The sequence below is a fragment of the Nothobranchius furzeri genome, chromosome 7, assembly GCF_043380555.1.
Source record: "Nothobranchius furzeri strain GRZ-AD chromosome 7, NfurGRZ-RIMD1, whole genome shotgun sequence".
Lineage (NCBI taxonomy): Eukaryota > Metazoa > Chordata > Actinopteri > Cyprinodontiformes > Nothobranchiidae > Nothobranchius > Nothobranchius furzeri.
Genome location: NC_091747.1, coordinates 71,643,955 through 71,666,300, shown reverse-complemented (window position 1 = coordinate 71,666,300; position 22,346 = coordinate 71,643,955). Strand labels below are relative to the sequence as shown.

Genomic DNA, 22,346 nt, shown 5'->3' with positions numbered 1-22,346 from the left:
AGGAGAAGAAAGCAATGCGCTACCAACACTGTTTATGGTGGGGACGGTGTGGTGCTGACCTCAACTTAGGACGTTGTGGATCGTGGGTGGAGTACTTCGAAGACCACCTCGATCCCAATGGCTCGTCTTCCACTGAGGAAGCAGAGTCCGGGGACTTTGGGTTGGATTTTCCAATATCTGCGGCTGAGGTCACTGAGGTTGTCAGAAAACTCCTCATTGGCAAGGCGCTGGGGGTGGAAGACATTTGCTTGGAGTTCCTTAAGGCTGTGGATGTTTTACGGCTGTGTTGGCTAACATGGCTCTGCAATATCGCGTGGACACCGGGGGCAGGTTCACTGGACTGGCAGACTAAGATGGTGGTCCCCCTATTTAAAAAGGGGGACTGCAGGGTGTGTTCCAACTACAGGGGGATCACACTCCTCAGCCTCCCTGCTAAGGTCTATTCAGGGGTTCTGGAGAGGAGGGTCCCTCGGATTGTCGAACCTCAGATTCAGGAGGTTCATGTGGTTTTTCTCCTGGCTGTCGAACACTGGACCAGATCTTTACCCTTATGGGTGTCATGGAAGACTTTGCCCAACCAATCTTCTTTTATATTTTTGTGGATTTGGCTAAGGTGTTCACCCGCGTCCCTCAGGGGGCCCTTTGTGTCGGTATTCTTCTGTTTAGCTTATAGCAGCACAAATGGTAAGCAAATGCTGGCAGGAGTGAAGCAGACGAAGTTCAAACAGCATATGCACATTGGCCGAAGGAACGGACAACAACGTTGCAGCACAGCTTATTCGGTACGTACTGTACTGTTTGATGGCGTTATATAGGTTGCTTTGTGGCAATGGTGTCATGTGGTCTTGGCACTTCATGAAGATGAGTGTACAACTGATCACTGCTCAACTGAACCATTTGCATGCATAGGTAGTCCAATCGCATTATCAGGGAGTTTCTGCTCAATTAGAACCAGTTCGCATTCCACTACCTCCGCTCCGGTCCGCCCCCGCCTTCCGCAGCCGCTCGCTTCCGAACTCAATTTTTCTTGGTACCTGCTCTACAACAGCTCCGCTCCGGTGCGGAGACCCGAGGTGCGCAAACAAGCATGCGCGGGATTTTCAAGATCTTGCGATACAGTCCGAGCAATAAACGCGGAAGTTATATCCAAACACCCGTTGTGTGGGAGAAGCATCGGCATGAACTGTTTAATCTGCCCATCATTTGTGTTGAGAGATCAGCAGTGTTTGGATCAACAAAGTGTGACTACTTTGATAGTGGAAACTGTATTTATGGCTTACTTTTGTGCATTTAAACTTCAGCCGCCATTGATAGTTGTTAAAAGTTGTTAAACCTGTGCATATGAAACAAAAAACGCCTTTTGTTTATCGATTTATTGTGAAAAACGGAAGTTGTGCTTGCTCCTTTTCCTGTTGGGCGGTTGTGATTTCTTTTCATTTACTGCGGAGGTGCTCCGGCGTCCGGCGAAAATAGGATCGATTCTATTTTTGCCGGACGCCGGAACAGAGGGCAGCGCACGGCGCCGCACTGCCGGAGCACGGCCGCAGTAGTGGAATTGCTCTGATTGACTACAACGGGACCGATTTTGCTCTGGAGTTCGTGCCGGAGCGGAGCGGAGGTAGTGGAATTTGGGGGTACATATATGTTAAAAATCCGGTCTATTTAAGGCAATAGTTCAGTTTACTGATGCACATGTAAACACTCTGAGACCCTGTCCTGTATTTTCTCACATATTGCTCACTCAGATAAAATCCAAACCAGAGGTAAGATCACTGACTTTTATGTTTTTCGTGAAATTGAACCCTGAATCCTTGATGAAGCTTGGTGGAGAACTGACATGTGATTGGTTCATGAAGAATCAATGAGAGAATATTTCAATGAGTTTGGGTGACTTTTGTTAGAACTGGATAAAGAAGCTCTTCTGCACACTCTTGTTTACTTTTTTGTTTTCTGATTTAAAAAAAACACATTTTGCAAATTCATTCAGCTGTTGCATCGATTTCACACAGCTTACCTACAGCCCAGATTATTAGTACAAGGTATGTGATGACATCTTACATCTTTTTATTAGCTGCTTCTCTGTTTTTGGTTTTTAGTTGTTTTTTTAGCTTAGTGCAGCTCTTTGATGCTTGGAGCAGCCGTCTTGTTTGACTGATTCTCTTGTTTTTCAGCACTAGGGAGAAAAACAGCTTTTGAATATGAAGCTCATTTTAAAAGTCCCAAAGTTTGAGAGTAAAAACTACAGAATTGGTTTTAAGATTAAAAAAAAACATTGGAGCATTTTGAAACAAACTTGTTTGAATAAAAACCATCAGTTTTCTCACGCCGTGAGTTTTTTCTTTCAGACTTTTTAAATTTTAAAATGTGTTCTGTTGAATGCAACACCCTGCTATGAATTCTGCCTAAGGTTTTGGCCAAAGGTTTTTAGAATGACACAAGTTTGACAACGTTTTTTGTCTGATTTTCACTTAAATATAGTTATGAGCATTTCCTTTTAGAGGATTTTAACAACATTTCCTTTCATTGAGTCATCATTTTTGGATCAGTTTTTTGTTTTTACCTCTGTAGTTCACCCTGACCTGCTGTTAACCAGTTTCTAGTTAGTGGGATTACGGTCTGGCTTTTCCTGGACCCAACATGTTGATGTTTAATTTCTGTCTATTGTTATTTAACGAGCAGAAACTACTCTGGGTACCCCCCGATAAATGATAAATGACCCGCTCTTGTATAGGGCCTCTCAGAGTAACTACATTGTATCATTCATCCTTTCACACACATTCACATACGATGAGTCGTTGGCCTCTATTGAGAGGGAGTTGTGTTGATTAGATGCAGGAAGGTGTGACCTAGACTAAAACTGCTTAGGAATGAGATTCAAAGCTGCGTTATAGGTGCTGGAATGGTGAAATCTAAGCCCCTCCCCTATTTAAAGTGGGGTTTTCATGTCTGACATAGATGGCTTCTTTTACTCCTCTCTCAAACCATCTATCTTCTCTGTCCAGAATGTGTACTTTGTCATCTTCATAGGTGTGTCCCTTGTCCTTCAGCTGTAGGTGGACTGCAGCATTTTGACCTGAAGACGTGGCTCTCCTGTGTTGTGCCATGCCTTTGTGTAATTGTTGTTTAGTTTCCCCGATGTAAAGATCGGGGGCCTCATTTATCAAGCTTGCTTACGCACAATACGGGGTCGGGAAACTGCGTAAGCAACTTTCCACGCAAACTTTGGGATTTATGAAAGAAAACTTAGCGGGAAAATGTGCGCAACTTTAAGTTGACTAAGGACCTGGCTTACGCACATGTTGGACATGGAGAGCACCTGCAGTGCTGCTGCTGAGAAGGATACAATTATGAAATCCTGCAGCATTATCACTTGTACTGCTTCGTTTTCACACAGAACAAGACCCTCCATGCACACACACGCATGCACACACACACACACACACACACACACACACACACACACACACACACACACACACACACACACACACACTCACACACAGCCTGAAGCGCACAATACGCAATGCAGAATATCAGTGCGGGACAGATTGAGACAGAACGTCATGCGTCTGTGACAGTGTGTGTGTCCTGTCACTGTGACACGATTGATCATGCGCCCTGGCTACTTGGACAAGAGAGATGCCTGTTTGGCTGACTGGTTAGCGCACGTGACTTTCACCCGGGAGTCTGGAGATGAACTCCTGATTGGACCATTTTTTTTATATCCGCCATAGATCTCTCTGAAGAATTCACAACATTGACGGCTTCAGCAACGCTGTGCCACTCCGTGGATTTTCTCTTATTTGTTTTGCAAAAGCACTTCCTTTCATTTCTCCACCTCACGCACAAGTACCTCAATTTCTGCTTCTGTGAAATAGCGCTTCCTTGATCTGCCTTGATCTACGGTCTCCATGTCATTGGCGGAGCGCTGCAACAGCCGGCTTATGTATATGCATGAGATCCACAAGGCACATTGCATTGACTATTTATGGCAGTAAGTGGGCGTGGTGAGGGCGGGATGTGACTAAAAAGCAGCTGAAAACCTTTGTAGATAGTTTCTGATTTATGAAGCGGAGATTGCGTGCAGCTGTGCGTACTCCATGTTTGATAGTCACAAACCTGCTTGGCGTAAGCATTTTTTTTTGCTGAGCTTAAGTACGTTTTAGTAAGGATTCTACACAACGTTTGATAAATGAGACCCCTGGACAGTCCTCACTACATTGGACTGCATAAACGACATCACCGAGCTTCTGTTTGGGTGTTTTGTCTTAGTGGCGCCGTTTATGCAGTCCAATGTGGTGAGGACTGTCCAGACCTTTACTTTGTGTAATTGTTGTTTAGTTTCCCCAAACGCGTGGTACAACCCAGGAGAGCCACCCCTTCAGGGCAAGACTCTGCAGTCCACCTACACCTGAGATGTGAAGTCACCAGTGTGTGATGATGAATGGGACTAAAGGGCCATTCCCATCTGTACCGGGTCGGCCCGGGCCGGGTAGCCCCAGTCGGCCCCAGCCTGGCCCGGTTGATTCCACACATCCTTCTCTTAAGCCCATGTGGGCTGATTCTACCCACCAATCAGAGGCTTGCTCTAATGGAAGGTGTGAATTTGCTGTCAGCAGTGGGTGTGTTGGCCCTGGTCGGCCTGAAGCAGACCCCGTCGAGAAGAGGGCTGAGAATGAGCCTTGGTTGGCCCGGAAAAATACCAGGCCACCCAGATATGTAAACAACCTACGCTACCGGGCCCGGGCCGACCCAGTACAGATGGGAATGGCCCATTTCTGTACCGGTGACATAGGACTAATGGGAGCGCTCACTTTTTCTTCTTCAGATGCTCCAATCCGGTCCTTAGCAGTCTGATCCCTGGACCTTTAATAGAACGTCGGTCTGTTCTCGGTGGTTTGATCGGAGATAATTGGCCTTCTTACTGCCCTTCTTGACACCAGACCATCCTCCAAAGTCTTCCCACTTTTAAATCTCTGCCCATATCAAAGAGGAGCGTTGTGATGAACTATAATTCATCTGATCAATTCTCAGAATATTCTGGGTTTAATTCAAAGTGGCATCATTTTTGTGATGGCTAATGTTTGTGTCATTCTCTAAACTTAAACTCATTCTTCAGTTTGTTTATCGTACCCCTGTACTCATGCCGCATCTTCCAGCTGTACTGAAAAGTTGTCCTTTTACTTCCTTATATATATTCTTGTGCATGAGACTGTCGTTTCCAGTAAGGCGGGACCCTCAGAAAGCAGAATGACTCATGAAAGTTTCAGCCACTAAAGCAGTGTGTAATAATCTGCAACCATGTTTCAGCAGCAGCTATTGTGTTAAGATCCACCAGCTAAAATTTTCCTAAATTCTCCAGGAATTGTTTTTCCTGATCTGAGTCTTTAGATTAAGAGTTCATGTGAACAATAAATCTGTGTAAAATGACTCAGGATGTCCCGTTCTGATATTGATATTGGACATCGGCCCAAAAACACTATCGGATTATATCTGGCTGCATCCGAAATCTCCGATATTAGCAGTACGTTCCCGCTCTAAATTACATTCCAGCAATTCTATCCATCAGCGCCCAGATCCAGCATGCATCAGATCTGATTAATGAGCTAACAGCTGGGGGCTTTTTATTTAGGATTTTTTTATATTTCTATTTATATATTTGATTAAATTTTAAGCCCAAGTCTACATAGTCCAAAGTTGATGCCAACGGTATTTCAGATGAGTACCGTTGCGGAGGCGACTCGACCTTTGTAGTTTTACTCCATTGCAGCTCAGGTGCTGAGCCCGCCCAAAGTCTCTCCACAAGTTTAAAGCCTGATTTATGCTTCTCCGTCTGCGTCAGTGCGGAGACACGCAACGCCATTATCCGTCCTTGCGTAGGGCTCCGGCAGGCACGCAAGTACGTACGGAGTCGAGCCCACTTTTTTAAACATCCGTCGAACGAAACGGATTACGTAAGCTTGTGATTGGTCAGGACGCCGCTGTTGTTTACAGCGCCGCCATTGCAAAGAGAGCTGAGTTTTAACTAGCGGCAGACAAGGAGACGCTTGAAGAATACCTGGCGAAAAAACTAAAAATATGAACGTTTCATCCTCCCGTGACTGGAGGAGTGAAAAGATGCGCAGCAAACGTTTTTTTTTTGTGGACGGAAATGACAGGAAACGTGGGTTTAGAGGTGGCGAGCCCATGAAGAGGTGGAGGAGAATGAGAGACAAATATGTCCGTGTTAAAAGTCTCTTATATACACAAAAAACACAATATAAACACACGATCTTGGACCGATACATGACAGGATACCACAGAACAGCGCTACGTCCTCTGTGGTCCTGCCGGGCAATTGCTTTGCAACACTCTCCAGGAGACGGAGAAGTATGAGAGCAAAACGCTTCCGTCAATCCGTGCGTGTCTGTCCCTTGCGGAGCTGACGGAGAAGCATAAACCAGGCTTAAGTCCCATTAGTTGTCACACACACTGATGTGCGTGCAAAATTTGTTCTCTGCATTTGACCCATCCCCCGAGGGAGCGGTGAGCTGCAGGCACGGCGGCGCTCGGGAACCATTTGGTGGTTTAACCCCCAATCCAACCTTATTTCTGAGTGTCAAGCAGGGAGGCATTGGGTCCCATTTTTTTCAAGGTCTTTGGTATGACCCGACCAGGAACTGAACCCTGATCTCCCAGTGTCAGGGCGGATACTCTACCACTAGTCCACTGAGCTGGTTTTACAAACACGGCTACAAACATAAGAGTGCTGTGATTGGCCGGACCTAAAATTGTTCGGGCCAATGATAGATCTGCTGAGGCTACACTGGAAAGTGGCTAGACCAACCCGCAGAGCTAAATCTTCTGCAACAACTACGGTTCCTCTAAATTTCTAGGCTTGAAAAATACAGAAAGAAGCACCATGTTGGTTAGGAAAATACTTATGCGCTCTACCACCATCTAGTGGCTGTGTTAGCAGCATGCTACCGGCAGGCGCCAAAGGGAAATGAGCATTAATATGGATTTGATTGATTTTTATATTTTCAGTTATTCAGAAATGATTGTTGATTAAAGTTTTTGTTGTTTTGCACATAAATTATTATAGTTATTTTCTGCAGACATTAGCAACAGACCTGTAGCACTTCAGTAGGTTAAACTTCCACAACAGGTAAGATATTACTAGTTCTTAATCGCTCCACAGCCCCCTGATGAAGATCTGAACTATTGCTTTGAACTGTATATTCAACTTTGTGGCTTCAGTGTCTTTAGTTTATCAGATGAACTGGCTACTGGGACTTTGCTGCAGCTGCAGCTGTTTCTAAATGCAAGTCTTTATTAGTTACTTTGCCGTGTCTCTTTTCTCTACTTGTGCACCTTGCTGCGTGTGAGCCATGCGATTTGGGCGACTTTTACCCAGAATTACTCTCAGCACAGTTTCACAAATGAATTAACAGAACTGGATGCTGAACCTAGGACGGTTAACCCAGAACACCAACCACTAGTTTATGGTTCCACCTCTTTCTGCTGTTCACTTATTGTTTTATCTGTTGGCCCTCTGTCTGCACCCTCAGAGGCCCATGTATTTAAACAAAATCCCTTATTTTATTGTTGTTGGATCTTTTGATGTAGAACAGTTAATGAAAATAAAAGTTTTGTTCTGTTTTAAGGCGGGCGTACACTGTGCGACTTTTTCACTTTTTTGAGCCGATTTTCCACTCGTGCGAGAATCCACGAGATCGGGGCGAGTTTTGTGCCGAGCGGTCGTGTAGTGTACAGGGGGTTACGAGAGGCGATTAACACCACGTGACCAGCTACCGATCGGCAATCGTGAGGTCGCACGGACTTCTGGCGTGTTTAATATTTCGCTCGTCCCTCGTGAGGGTATCGCACTGTTGAAGCGGCGCTGCGGGCAGCTGCGACCCAAAAAGTATCAGAACCGCTCACGGCGCATGCGCAATCCTGCATCAACACCGCTCGCCCGCTATTTCCCTAATAACACACGCTGTTCGTTTTTGTTTCTACACGTTTTTTTACTCACAAAGATTGTCAAGAAAGCGTGTTTGTCGTGTTCATGTCAAATTAAACTGATCACAAGACACAGATTTACTTTCTTTATTTTGTTTTCCTCATCCAACCCCCATAAACCCCTGTGTGTCCTCCTGCAGCACTCCCGAAGGACAACAGGCAAGACAAGACAAAAACGTCTGACGTGTTGAGTAAAAACTGCTATTTTTAGCTTATTTTTAGGTCTGACGTGTTGCTACCAGACGTACAGCGTGAGCAGTCAGGTCGCATGCGAGAACTGGGTCGTGCAGTGTGAGCACGTGACTCTTGAGATCCGCCCTGCGAGGAAGTCGTACAGTTTGAGCTGAAGCTGAGTGCTACGAGAGAAAAAGTCACACAGTGTACGCCCGGCTTTAGCTGCAGGGTGACCTAACGGGCAGTGTCCAGTTCTTTTAAGACATTCATGGTTTGGTCGTAGTTTCTGTTTCCAAATCGACGTGATGTGAATACAAAATGATAAACTCTTTAAAATGTCTTCTTTTGAATGTACTATCCTTTTTTTTCCAGGTTTGACACCCTCATCGTCCTCTCAGCTCTTATTGCCACGATCATCAACTCTGCCTTGAAGTCGTGTGAGCGCCTTTTGTGTTCTTGTTTGTCAACGACAGAAGGACAAATGACATCATAGTCATCATTTTATACGTAAAAATAAAAAGTATTTTGTCCTGATGCAGCGGCGGGATACACCAGCCGCCAGATCCTGGACATCGTCTTTGTCCTGCGAGTCCTCAGACTGATCCGGGTGGTGGACAGCATCAAAAGGTGTGACTGGCTCTTGGTTTCTGGGATGTTTTTGCCCCACTGTTTTGGGTTATTACTAACAAAAAGGTTTGCAATCTGTTAGGTTTCGTATAATCATCAATACGTTGATCCGGATTGGACCCGCGATTCTCACATTTGGACAGCTCATTGTTGTAAGTAGGTTGCTGTGGTTTTCTTGCAGCCAGACCTCTGAAAGGACACCAGCTTCTTTTAAAAATCCCACAGTCGTGCTGAACAAACCACAGCAACATCAACTTCATTTTCCCTCTCTTAGTTTAGTGTAAGATAGTTGCAACAAGTTCTGTTAAGTGGAACAGCAGTATTAAAGTCTTTTTGTAACATCTGAAGAAAAAAGCAAATTGGATGTGATAACAACACTGAGCATGGACGTAATTTTGGGGGGGAACAGGGGGGACATGTCCCCCCCACTTTTTCCAAAGTCAAGTTATGACCCCTGCACTTTTTACCATCCAAAAACAATATTACTTTATATTAAGTTGACACTGGTTGAGCTCTAGGACCAAGCGGAAAACAACCGTTTGTGTTGAAGCCTGTTTCCTATTAGAGCATACTGTAAAGACACCCCCCCCCCCCCCCCCGTGTCCCCCCCACTTCTAAAGTGAAAATTACGTCCATGACACTGAGTAAGATCTAACTGGTTCTCTGATCTGATGGAACGGTCTGTGGACGAGAATAAAAACCCAAAGTTAACGCCCTTCTCTTCCTCCTCCTGAGGTGGTGTATTACGTCTTCGCCATAGTGGGAATGGAACTGTTCAAGAACAAAGTGAAGTTTTTTGACAACTCCACACACCCAGAACACGCCTACTGTGGAAACCCCCTGTTGAAGGGTCACTCCTTTGCACAACTTGGCTACTGCAAAAACAACTTCAACAACGTGGTGTCGTCCTTCATCCTGCTGGTGGAGCTCACTGTGGTCAACCAGTGGCATGATATCCTTCTCTAGACGCTCGCTGTTCCTGGGTTTAGTCCCTCGTGACTTCTGTCAGTTTTCAGACGTTCTGACAACCCTCAGATTATTCTTGTGAAACCTTAAAGAGCAAGTCACTCCAAATGAACTTTTTTTTGCTGATAAACTATATAAATGAGTGTCTGACCGTGCTGCAGACACGTGTAGTCAATATCTCGGCACTTTAGTGCATCTTAGTTAAAATTTAAATATTCTGCCTAAAACTGTCAGTGTTGCACCGTCGTCAGGTAAAAACTCTGCACTGCATTTGAATTTAAATCTGCCGTCGCTATTGGCTAAGAGGTACCCTATGATGTTAAATGGTACATTATGATGTCACAATGTCGTGAGTGTGTGTATTTGTTTGCGGCTCCACCCTCTCAGTCTGCTAGGCAACAGCATTTGTTGCATTTTTCAAACAGGAAGTAGGAGTAGAGGAAGAATCTGGTAGGGGGTGACTTGCTCTTTAAAAACCCTCTTCAGTCACTTTTTCCTACAGTTTGTTTATGATTCCTTAATTGCTCCTCACTGCTCAGCGATGGTTTTGCCAGTGTCACCCACGTGTCAGCCAGGATCTTCTTTGTCCTCTTTCACATTGTAGTTGTGATTGTCATCATCAAGTAAGACCAGCGACATGTGACTTTTAGATATTTGCTATACTTCACCTGCTCCATCGCAGTGTTGAGTAGCCTGGCCTGCCAGACTCCTTCTCTGTTTAATTCTGCACAGAAAAAGGGTCTGGGAACTCCCCTAAATAACTCCACCCCCTGAGGAACCGAGCCAATCAGCGCTGAGTAGCTTACATCACACACCACAACGCCAAGCTCGTCATAAACACGGCGACAAGTGGAGGTCGCTGCGGCTCTTTCCTCTGTTCTGAATGACTTGGACACGTCTTTAAAACCACAACAAGTAGAAGCGCTAAAAGCCTTTCTTCTAAAGAAAGAAGTTTGCGCCGTCGCCAGACGCCATTTTTCACTACAGTTAAAAAGCTACAGCGTCGTGGACGTCACTCACGGCGACGCTCAGTTTCTCATAAACGATGAAGACAGCGGCGGAGTTCGCTGCGGCTCTTTCCTCTGTTCTAAATGACTTGAATGTCTTTAAAACAACAAGTAGAAGCTCTAAAAGCCTTTCTTCTAAAAAAAAAAGGATGTTTGCGCTGTCGCCAGACGCCATTTTTTAACTACAACTAAAACACTACAGCGGTACAGTCGGCATTTCCGTCCATTTTCTGATTGGTTAATTTTGAGCTGCCTAGTCCCGCCCCTCATGTGCCTCTCTGCCTCTGAGTTACCAGACTCTCTCTCTCTGTGCAGAATTAAACCGAGGACGAGTCGGGCAGGCCGGGCTAAGTGTTTAGGGGAATGTTGAGCATTTACCAAAACAAAAGAAGCTTTGATTTGATTTAATTTGTAGAAGTGCTCATTCTCCAGTCCTAATTCTCCTGCTGTGGACCTCTTGTCCTCATCTCATCGTAGCACGAGCTGCAGTCTGTGTCATCGTATATGTATCATGTGAAAAACGTGTCGATTAAAGCTGCTGTAGCTAATTTGGAAAACAAATAAGCTTTAAGCATTTTTTCATGCCTCTTAACAATGACTACGTTTACATGCAGCCAATATCCGGGTTATGATCGGGTTAAGGTCGGTATTCGGGTTTCTGAGTTGATCAGAATAACCCGTTTACAAGCATAAATAGAAAGAGTTACCTCTAACTTGCATAACCCGATTTAAATGCGGACGTTGGGGTAGCGTCAGGACGTATGGACTACGTCCAGACGCAATATGCGTCATTTCCGGTTCTTCTTGTTCCGGTATCCGTGAAAACGACAACATGTTTCCCAGTTCGGAAGAGATAGCGACCGCGTTTGTTTGCGCTTTAGTTTCCTCGTCACTCCAAAAGTGTGGTGCTGTGCCGCGACTCGCCATGTTGCTCCCAACTTGTTGTTTACTTCCGGTGTTCTGGCGCATACAAGACGTCTCGCTACTCAAAAGACCAAGATTCCTTGCGAAAAGAGCATGCGCAGAACACACACTTTGATGGGGATATCCCGGTATGCGTTTACACGACCAAACATTCAGGTTAGAAAAGGGTTACCCTTTGGCGGTGTTTACATGGACCTGCGGAACCGGGTTATTGTGAATATTTGGGTTTTAAAAGGGTTACTGGCTGCATGTAAACGCACTGATTCTTACAAAGTATAGCTATAAATATATCGTGTAGATTAAAAAACAAAAAAGAATAAAGTGGTTCTCTTGCATTTATCTAGAAATCTGCCCAATAACACCTTCTGGACCATCCGGTTGTCTGTTTCGCCACTCTTCCCTGGGTCCTCCACTCATTACACACATGTATGTAGCAACAGAACACCACTGGTGTGAGAGGTTCTCCACTCATTAATATCATGAGGAGAAGCAGCCGCTGCTTCCTCTTCAGCTTTAGGACAAACTACCATAGTCCCCCCCCCCCCCCCCCCCCCCCCCACCATTTAAAGTGTCCGTCTCTCAGTATGCGTACTTGTGTACATCCAAGGAAGATATCTGAGTGAAGGGGTGAGTGTTTCGTGACTGTGTTCATGTTCAAAACCTAGCTTGTTTTCAGATTTGCTATAGTAGCTTTGAATAAAAACACATTTGTTAGATCACGTCCACATATTTCTAGAGTAAATAGTTTGATCCACCTTCTCTGCACCAGACAGATCCAAGGACCCTGACCCAGAGTTGGGCTGTAAAAATGCTAAACTTGTTGCCCATTTATGAATTCCAGTCAGTTCTACCTGTGCATTCATGGATGAGCAAAAACCTTTTGAAGGTAACCCCCGTACCCATCATTCCAGTGCCCTCTGGGATTGTTCACGTGCTCTCTGTTGCTCTCTCTCCATCTTTTCTCAGTATCTTTGTGGCGTTTGTCCTTGAGGCGTTCTTTGTGGAGTACTCTGTGGATAAAAGCCAACTGCAGACATCTCTGGAGAAGAAAATTGAGGAACTGGAGCTTGCTGTGGCACAGTATGTTACCTTGACAACCGGTTTCATTTAATATATATGTATGTCTATCTCATGTATCTAAAGGACAAATTTGGTCCAATTTCTTTCCTCTGTTGTTATTTTGGAAAGCTGTAAGTCATCAGTCTCCTTGAATGTGCCTTTTCAAGCCTTTTTTTAAATCCACTGTTACGATCCAGGTTGTCTAGGGGGCCTGGCATGTTCTCGTGTTAAAATAAAAAAAAAAAAATCATTTTTACGTACATAATTACAGGTCCTTCTCAAAAAAACTGCATTTTGTGATAAAGTTCATTATTGTCTGTAATGTACTGATAAACATTAGACTTTCATATATATTAGATTCATTACACACAGCTGAAGTAGTTCAAGCCTTTGATTGTTTCTAATATTGGTGATTTTGGCGTACAGCTCATGAAAACCCAAAATTCCTATCTCAAAAAATTAGCATATTTCATCCGACCAATAAAAGAAAAATGTTTTTAATACAAAAAAGTCAACCTACTGTAACCCTTTTACCACCCGACTCGATATAATATGGTGTTAACTATTGGGTGTAAGTGCCCTTTAATCTCGAATCACGGTTGTGGCGAAAGAGACGTTCCAATGTATAGAAACTGTCTAGAAGTTTAACTTTGATTCCAGAGGTTGTCATGTCCCTGGGAAGGTGTTTAACCCATGACATGAAGAACCATCACAGGACCAAGGCAGAAAGTTCAAACAATGATTTATTAAACCTAACTAAAAGTGTCCTGGAGATATCCAAGTCCGAAGTAGTCGGCAAGAGTCCAGAAGCCAGCAGGGAGGGCAGACGGTGTGACGGGGTGTTTCCAGGAGAGGGAGCCAGATGATGGCGGCAGAGAGCAAGTGGAGCAGGAGGAGAGGCGAACCTTGAGAATTGTAATCCAGGCGGGTTATGGTGACTTCCAGGTAGGTACATCCAACAATGGTTCAGCGATTCCAAGTATCCTGAAGATGAAACAAACTTGAGTCCAAACACCAGAATCCAAGCACAAAAAACCAGATAAATCCAAAACCTGCGACAGCACGAATGTCTGAGCAGAGACCAAGCAAAACCTAAGAACTGAGTGGCAAGATTCTACCGTGAGTAGTTAATCATCCAGCGATGTGAAGTGGTTCCCTCTCCTCTTAAATAGAGCTCTGCTGCGGTTGATTTGAGGATCTGCAGCTGCCGCTGATCGGTAATGCTCCGCAGCTGGTGAGTGCCCTCTCCTGGAATGAAGATCTCACAAAGATGTTGTAGAGAAGAAGGAGTACTCACCCCGCCACACGACAGAGGTTTCCCAAGGCAAAACAACAATATGTGGGAAAGCACTAATTTTTTCAGTGTACAACTGGATAAAGAAAAGCACTCACACACAAAAAAATTTAGTTTTAAGTTTCTGTATTAATCAAATGAGAATAATGAACACAAAAAATACCCAGTTCCAAATAAAGTAAGTTAAACTGTGTTTAGTTTTCTCTTAGTTTTTAGAAGTTTTAGAGTGCACTCTTAATGTTTTATGTAAGCTTGCCTTTAAGTTTGGTGGCATGTGTTGGAGCTTGTATCCTTTAATGGAAACATTAATCCTACCAGTCTGAGCAATTTCCTGGTCCCCACAATCGCAGAAAACACAGCACCAGGTCCCAACTCCCCTGACTCTTCCCACGATGCAGGTGAGTGGCTGGATCCGTGCGTCACACTCCTCCCGTGCTGCTCTCCACGAGGCAAATCGTCCGACAGCTGCAGCGGAACTATAGTGTCGCTTAGCTCCTCCGACCGCCACTGAAACCAGTTAAAACTCGCTCCTCCACCACTTACATCGGCCACGAACTCTTCTGCGATCCTCTGGCGTAAAGAACAATGGTAAATGGTAAATGGCCTGTATTTGATATAGCGCCTTCTAGAGTCCTGGGACCCCCCAAGGCGCTTTACAACACAACCAGTCATTCACCCATTCACACACACATTCACACACTGGTGGGGATGAGCTACGATATAGCCACAGCTGCCCTGGGGCGCACTGACAGAGGCAAGGCTGCCGAGCACTGGCGCCACCCGTCCCTCCGACCACCACCAGCAGGCAACGTGGGTTAAGTGTCTTGCCCAAGGACACAACGACAGCGACAGACTGAGCGGGGCTCGAACCTGCAACCTTCCGATTGCAAGGCGAGCACTTAACTCCTGTGCCACCGTCGCTCCTAGGATGATCAATCATCCAGGCTGGATAAGACTCAGCACCCAGCCGTTTTTTTTAAGTTCTCCTCAAGCTCCTTCGGTCTCGGTGCGTGGCCATCCGACTACCCTCCTTTGTGCGTCTTCCCTCTCTCCTCTCGCTCTCCCCTTGGCCCACTTCTCGCGAAAATCATAAATCAGCCAAAAATTAAACACCTGGGTTTCAGCTTACAATCATAAAATAATCACATGGATTTCCTAGTTTCTTTTTCCCATTTTTAATCTTTCTGTAGAGCAATGAAATGATCTAATAACAAAATGAAATGTAGTCAATGCTTCAGAGCATATTAATTAAGAAAATCTGTTGCATATTGCATATCGGGGCAGCAGTAGCTCAACAGGTTGAGCGGGTTATCCAGTAATCGGAAGGTTGCAGGTTCGATCCCGGCTCCGGACAGAGAATTCTGCTGTTGTGTCCCTGGGCAAGACACTTAACCCACCTTGCCTGCTGGTGGTGGTCGGAGGGACCGGTGGCGCCTGTGCTCGGCAGCCTCGCCTCTGTCAGTGCGCCCCAGGGCAGCTGTGGCTACATTGTAGCTCATCCCCATCAGTGTGTGAATGTGTGTGTGAATGGATGAATGATACACTGTAGTGTAAAGTGCTTTGGAGTCCTTACTCTGATGGGCGCTATACAAGTGCGGGTCATTATCATTTATGACTACGAAAAAAGAAAATATCCTGATTACCAAATAATCAGATTATTACACTTCAAATAATTATGTTCAGTTATGACCTCAATACTTGGTCGGGAATCCTTTTACAGAAATGACTGCTTCAATGCGGCGTGGCATGGAGGCTATCAGCCTGTGGCACTGCTGAGGTGTTAGGGAGGCCCAGGATGCTTCGATAGCGGCCTTAAGCTCATCCAGAGTGTTGGGTCTTGCATCTCTCAACTTTCTCTTCACAATATCCCACAGAGTCTCTACGGGGTTCAGGTCAGGAGAGTTGGAAGGCTAATTGAGCACAGTAATACCATGGTCAGTAAAGCATTTAGCAGTGGTTTTGGCACTGTGAGCAGGTGCCAGGCCGTGCTGAAATATGAAATCTTCATCTCCATAAAGCTTTTCAGCAGATGGAAGCATGAAGTACTCCAAAATCTCCTGATAGCTGCAGTGAGGAACATAAGTATTTGAACACCTTGCGATTTTGCAAGTTCTCCCACTTAGAAATCATGGAGGGGTCTGAAATTCACATTCTAGGTGCATCCCCACTGTGAGAGACAGAATGTAAAAAAAAAAAAAAATCAGGAAATCACATTGTATGATTTGTAAATAATTTATTTGTTTTGCACTGCTGCACATAAGTATTTGAACACCTGAGAAAATCAGTATTAATACTTGGTACAGAAGCCTTTGTTTGCAATTACAGAGCTCAAACATTTCCTGTAGTTCTTGACCAGGTTTGCACATACTGCAACAGGGATGTTGGCCCACTCCTCCACACAGATCGTCTCTAGGTCTGTCAGGTTCTGGGGCTGGTGCTGAGCAACACGGAGTTTCAGCTCCCTCCAAAGATTTTCAATTGGATTTAGTTCTGGAGACTGGCTAGGCCCCTCCAGAACCTTGATATGCTTCTTATGGAGTCACTCCTTGGTTATCCTGGCGTTGTGCTTCGGGTCATTGTCATGTTGGAAGACCCAGCCACGACCCATCTTCAATGCTCTGACTGAGGGAAGGAGGTTGTTGCTCAAAATGTCACAATACATGGCCCCATTCATCCTTTTCTTGATACAGTGCAGTTGTCCTGTCCCCTTCGCAGGAAAGCACCCCCAAAGCATGATGTTTCTACCCCCATGCTTCACAGTAGGGTGCAACTCCTCTTTCTTTTTCCTCCAAGCACGGCGAATGAAGTTTAGACCAAAAAGTTGTACTTTGATCTCATCTGACCACATGACTGTCTCCCATGCCTCCTCTGGACCATCCAGATGGTCCTTGGCAAACTGCAGACGGGCCAGGACATGGTATGACTTGAGCAGGGGAACCTTTTGTGCAATGCATGATTTGAAACCATGACGGCAAAGTGTTCTACCAACAGTGACCTTTGAAACTGTGGTCCCAGCTCTCTTCAAGTCATTGACCAGCTCCTCCCGTGTAGTTCTGGGCTGATTCTTCACCTTTCTTATCATAGTGATACCCCACGAGATGAGATCTTGCACGGAGCCCCAGTCTGAGGGAGACTGACGGTCGTCTTTAGCCTCTTCCATTTTCTGACAGTTGCTCCAACAGTTGATCAATTTTCACTAAGCTGCTTGGCAATTTCCCCGTAGCCCTTTCCAGTCTAGTGGAGGTCCACGATTTTGTCTCTGGTTTCTTTTGACAGCTCCTTGGTCTTGCCCATGGTAGTAGTTGGAGTCTGACTGACTGTGGGGTGGATAGATGTCTTTAAAGAGCTCAGACAGGTGCTACTAATTAAGAATACTAAGTGGAGTAGAGGTGGACTTCTAACCCCCAAATTCCACTACCTCCGCTCCGCTCCGCCCCCGACTTCCGCAGCCGCTCGCTTCCGAACTCAATTTTTACTGGTACCCGCTCTACAACGGCTCTGCTCCGGTGCGGAGACCTGAGGTGGGCAAACAAGCATGCGCGGGATTTTCGAGATCTTGCGATACAGTCCGAGCAATAAACGCGGAAGTTATATCCAAACACCCGTTGTGTGGGAGAAGCATCGAAATGAACTGTTTAATCTGCCCATCATTTGTGTTGAGAGATCAGCAGTGTTTGGATCAACAAAGTGTGACTACTTTGATAGTGGAAACTGTATTTATGGCTCACTTTTGTGCATTTAAAGTTCAGCCGCCATTGATAGTTGTTAAAAGTTGTTAAACCTAAACAAAAAACACTATTTGTTTATCGATTTATTGTGAAAAACGGAAGTTGTGCTTGCTCCTTTTCCTGTTGGGCGGTTGTGATTTCTGTCCATTGACTGCTCAGGTGCTCCGGCGTCCGGCAAAAATAGGATTGATTCTATTTTTGCTGGAACAGAGGGCGGCGCACGGCGCCGCACTGCCGGAGCACGGCCGGAGCACGGCCGCATTAGTGGCATTGCTCTGATTGACTACAACGGGACCGATTTTGCTCCGGAGTTCGTGCCGGAGCGGAGCGAAGGTAGTGGAATTTGGGGGTTAAAGGCAGAGTAACAGGTCTTTGAGAGCCAGAATTCTTGCTGATTGCCAGGTGTTCAAATACTTATGTGCAGCAGTGCAAAGCAAATGAAACCTTTACAAATCATACAATGTGATTTCCTGATTTTTTTTTTTTTTTTACATTCTGTCTCTCACAGTGGGAATGCACCTAGAATGTGAATTTCAGACCCCTCCATGATTTCTAAGTGGGAGAACTTGAAAAATCGCAAGGTGTTTAAATACTTATGTTCCTCACTGCAGCTGCATTGACCCTGCCCTTGATAAAACACAGTGGACCAACACCAGCAGCTGACATGGCACCTCAGACCATCACTGACTGTGGGTACTTGACACTGGACTTCAGGCATTTTGGCATTTCCCTCTGCCCAGTCTTCCTCTGACTCTGGCACCCTGATTTCCGAATGACATGCAAAATTTGCTTTCATCTGAAAAAAGTACTTTGGACCACTGAGCAGCAGTCCAGTGCTGCTTCTCTGTAGCCCAGGTCAGGCGCTTCTGCCGCTGTTTCTGGTTCAAAAGTGGTTTGACCTGGGAATGCGGCACCTGTAGCCCATTTCCTGCACACGCCTGTACACGGTGGCTCTGGATGTTTCTACTCCAGACTCAGTCCACTGCTTCCGCAGGTCCCCCAAGGTCTGGAATCGGTCCTTCTCCACAATCTTCCTCAGGGTCCGGTCATCTCTTCTCATTGTGCAGCGTTTTCTGCCACACTTTTTCCTTCCCACAGACTTCCCACTGAGGTGTCTTGATACAGCCCTCTGGGAACAGCCTATTCGTTCAGAAATTTCTTTCTGTGTCTTACCCTCTTGCTTGAGGGTGTCAATGATGGCCTTCTGGACAGCAGTCAGGTCGGCAGTCTTACCCATGATTGCGGTTTTGAGTAATGAACCAGGCTGGGAGTTTTTAAAAGCCTCAGGAATCGGTTGCAGGTGTTTAGAGTTAATTAGTTGATTCACATGATTAGGTTAATAGCTCGTTTAGAGAACCTTTTCATGATATGCTAATTTTTTGAGAAGGACCTCTATAACATAAAACACACATTATCAAAAAGACACATCAGCAGCAACTCAAAACTAATAACGACTAAACTCTCTCGTTAACCAAATCAGTAGCAAAACTTCGAAAGACCATCACATAACTTCCTTAACTGAGTGATGTCTTATTTAAAGCAAAGTGTAAAGTTTCCTTTACACTGAAAATCTCTCTCTCTCTCTCTCTCTCTCTCTCTCTCTCTCTCTCTCTCTCTCTCTCTCTCTCTCTCTCTCTCTCTCTCTCTCTCTCTCTCTCTCTCTCTCTCTCTGTCTCTCTCTCTCTCTCTCTCTCTCTCTCTCTCTCTCTCTCTCTCTCTCTCTCTCTCTCTCTCTCTCTCTCTCTCTGCCCTGGGTCGTAACATCCACACATCAGACGACAACAACCTGTATCTCTTCATATTGCGTTTAGAAAATGATGAGTTAGTCTGTTGTTGAAACTTAACCCTGTCTGCTTTAACAAACGCTTCTTAGCAAACACATCTTATTTTGTTGTAAACCTGACTAGTCGCTTTTGACTAGTGACTCGTATGGTTCAAAGAAAAACAAAAGCCACAGCACAAATGGTCGGGCCAGTGGTCACCATCTTGGCTCCTCCTCCTCATGCTGCTGGGGAATGGCATCCCGTTACTCCTCCAGGAGGTGCACCAGCAGCACTAGGTCAGCCAGTGTGATGGTGTTGGTCCTTCCATGCTGTCAACGAGTTGCTAGTCAGGTTCCAGTCACACACCTGGAACTGAAACACTTGGAACTCAGAAGATGAATGAAAACTGACAGGAGTGATATCGGAGGAGGTTTGGACTAGTCAGGGTTCCCATTGATGTTCAATTTATTGCTGAGAAGCGTTGATACAACAATTCCTCAGTTTAAATAATCATTATTTTTACTCTGTAAAATAAAGAATGAGAGGTGTGGAGTTTTTTCAAAATAAAATACCTTGCAGACCAGTGTGCTATGTTTCTGAGGCCCTGTCCACACGTAGCCGGGGATCTGCCAAAACGTAGATATTTTTCTACGTTTTGGCCTGTCATCCACACGAAAACGGAGTTTTTTCACACGAAAACGGATCTTTTTAAAAACTCCGGCCAAAGTGAACATCTGTGTTTTCTCCGTTTTGAGTGTGTGCGTGTGGACGGACAAAACCGGAGTTTTAAGGTCCGCAACGTCACTTTCCGCGACAAAAAAATGCTGACATCACGTGTGCGACCTATGTTTACACTAGCCGACAGCATGGATGCCCTCAGAGCTGCGCTCGCTTTATCAATTGTCCAAGCGCTTTCTGCTTGTTTGTTTTTGCAAGCGGAATTACTGCTCCTTGCGGAAGACCACAGACGAAGGACGAGGTTAAGAACGGGGGAAGTACTGCCGCCTACAGGTCTGGCATGTCCTTAACAACGTATTTATCCGGGTACGTGTCGTGTGGACAGAGGTTTTTTTTTAAAACGAGGTGGTGTGGATGCAAGTTTTTGGAGGGGTGGATATTCGTTTTTTTAAAAACCCGGCTACATGTGGACTAGGCCTGAGACCTGTGGTTGGAGACCCATGTTGTGGAAACTGGTTTATAAGTAATGAGCTTTTTCCAGATCATTTCATTTAAAATGCAGCTAAATTTTGCAGTAATATAAAATGGCTTACAAGATTATTATTCAGGGTATTCGCGGGTCCTTAAAAAGTCTTTAAAAGTCTTAAATTTGCTTTTCCAAATTTAAGGCCTTGAAAATCCTTAAAAATGACAAATAATCCTTAAATCCAGTTTCCAAAGGTCTTAAATTACCAAAGACCCAATAAACAAGATTCTTTTATTTCTATAAAATTTTCGTGAATTTCTAGTTAGTGTTCAGCATTTTTTGTGTATGATGTTGGCGTAAGCGGAACCGTACACATTCAGTTGGTTGTGAAAGGGGGCTCTTTTTAGATGAGCACATTAGCTGGTTAAGCTAGTGGGAGCTTGTGCCATGGGGAAGTGCAAGTTTAATGGTAACTGGATGGCTAATCCCACGTTCGCGACGTGGTTAGCACCGGCTCCAGGCAATAGCTGGGAATTATAGCTTAAATCAAATTTAAAAAAGTTGCTTGAATTTGGTCAAAGTGGCCTTAAAAAAGGTCTTAAAAAGTCTTAAATTTGGCTCCCTTAAACCTGCAGATACCCTGTTATAGTGTTGTGTTTTTTGGCAGTTTGGGAAGTTTTTGACATTTCTGATATATTCCCTTTATCACCCATCAGCCTGTAGGTCGTCTTGTTTTCCCACCACCTGCTTGTCGTTTCAGTTCACTGTGTCTGATGTTATTTAGCTCCACACACTTTCTAGTTGTTTGAATGTTTTGTTACTTGCTAGTGGTGGACTTGGTCTGGTGTGGGACTTTTGAACACATGCACTGACTGGTTTTGCTCTAATCAGGGAGAAAGTGGACGACAACTTGGTGAATGCCATGGAAACCATCGTCAACGACCTGACAACCGGACAGGCGACCAAACCAAACCTGATGTTTAAAATCGCTTCAAAGAGTAAGTTATTACCAGTCAGATCCATGCTGCGGAAAGTATTACGTGCTTTTTAAAGAACATCAGAAGGAATGTTTGGTTTTAAAGAACAGACTTTAATTCTATATTTTATTAAATGAGGATTAATTAAGTGGAGCTTCTGTTCCTCTCAGCTGTGTGTGTTTTTAAACATGTTTAATTACAAACACAGGAAGGCTTTTTGAGCTTGCTGACCCTGTATTGACTTGTCGTGTGCCAGGATACCGGACGGTAGACGCTCTGCTGCAGCGGATGTTTGAGGCGGATATCGACCCTGAAGATTTTGCCGAGATCGATGAATCCCAGGCTAGAAGCTTTGAAAACCCAGTGTTCGGCATGGGCGGACGTTAAGATTCAGATGTATTTGAAGGGAAACAGAAACTATTATTTGTCATAGTATTACATGCATGAAGCCATAAGTGTTGAAATTCGATGCTAAACAGGAGCAATGTGTCAGCTGATCAGGTTATGACCCGAGACCCGTTTCCAATGTGTTTTTTTATCTGTTTTCTATCCGTGTTTAAAGCACAAATAAAATATGTATTTTCACATAAAGAATATTTACACCGATTTTCTACTCTTCGCTTCTGAATTTCAAAAATGTGATAAACAGCTGCTGGTGTTCTCATGGTGGTGTACAGCT

At 44.9% G+C, this 22,346-nt stretch overlaps 1 protein-coding gene across 2 annotated transcripts in view; it reads left to right on the top strand.

Annotated features, from left to right (window-relative positions):
- tpcn3 (two pore segment channel 3) overlaps positions 1 to 22,273 on the top strand; it is a 76,103-nt gene extending 53,830 nt beyond the window's left edge. For both annotated transcript variants that reach the window (XM_015954385.3, XM_054751755.2), the window contains 8 exons: positions 8,551 to 8,615; positions 8,718 to 8,805; positions 8,888 to 8,957; positions 9,541 to 9,757; positions 10,304 to 10,394; positions 12,669 to 12,782; positions 21,582 to 21,688; positions 21,924 to 22,273. In XM_015954385.3, coding sequence (XP_015809871.3) covers positions 8,551 to 8,615; positions 8,718 to 8,805; positions 8,888 to 8,957; positions 9,541 to 9,757; positions 10,304 to 10,394; positions 12,669 to 12,782; positions 21,582 to 21,688; positions 21,924 to 22,054 — 883 coding nt within the window. In that variant the 3' untranslated portion in view covers positions 22,055 to 22,273. The remainder of the gene's footprint in view (positions 1 to 8,550; positions 8,616 to 8,717; positions 8,806 to 8,887; positions 8,958 to 9,540; positions 9,758 to 10,303; positions 10,395 to 12,668; positions 12,783 to 21,581; positions 21,689 to 21,923) is intronic.
- The last annotated feature ends 73 nt before the right edge of the window (positions 22,274 to 22,346 follow it).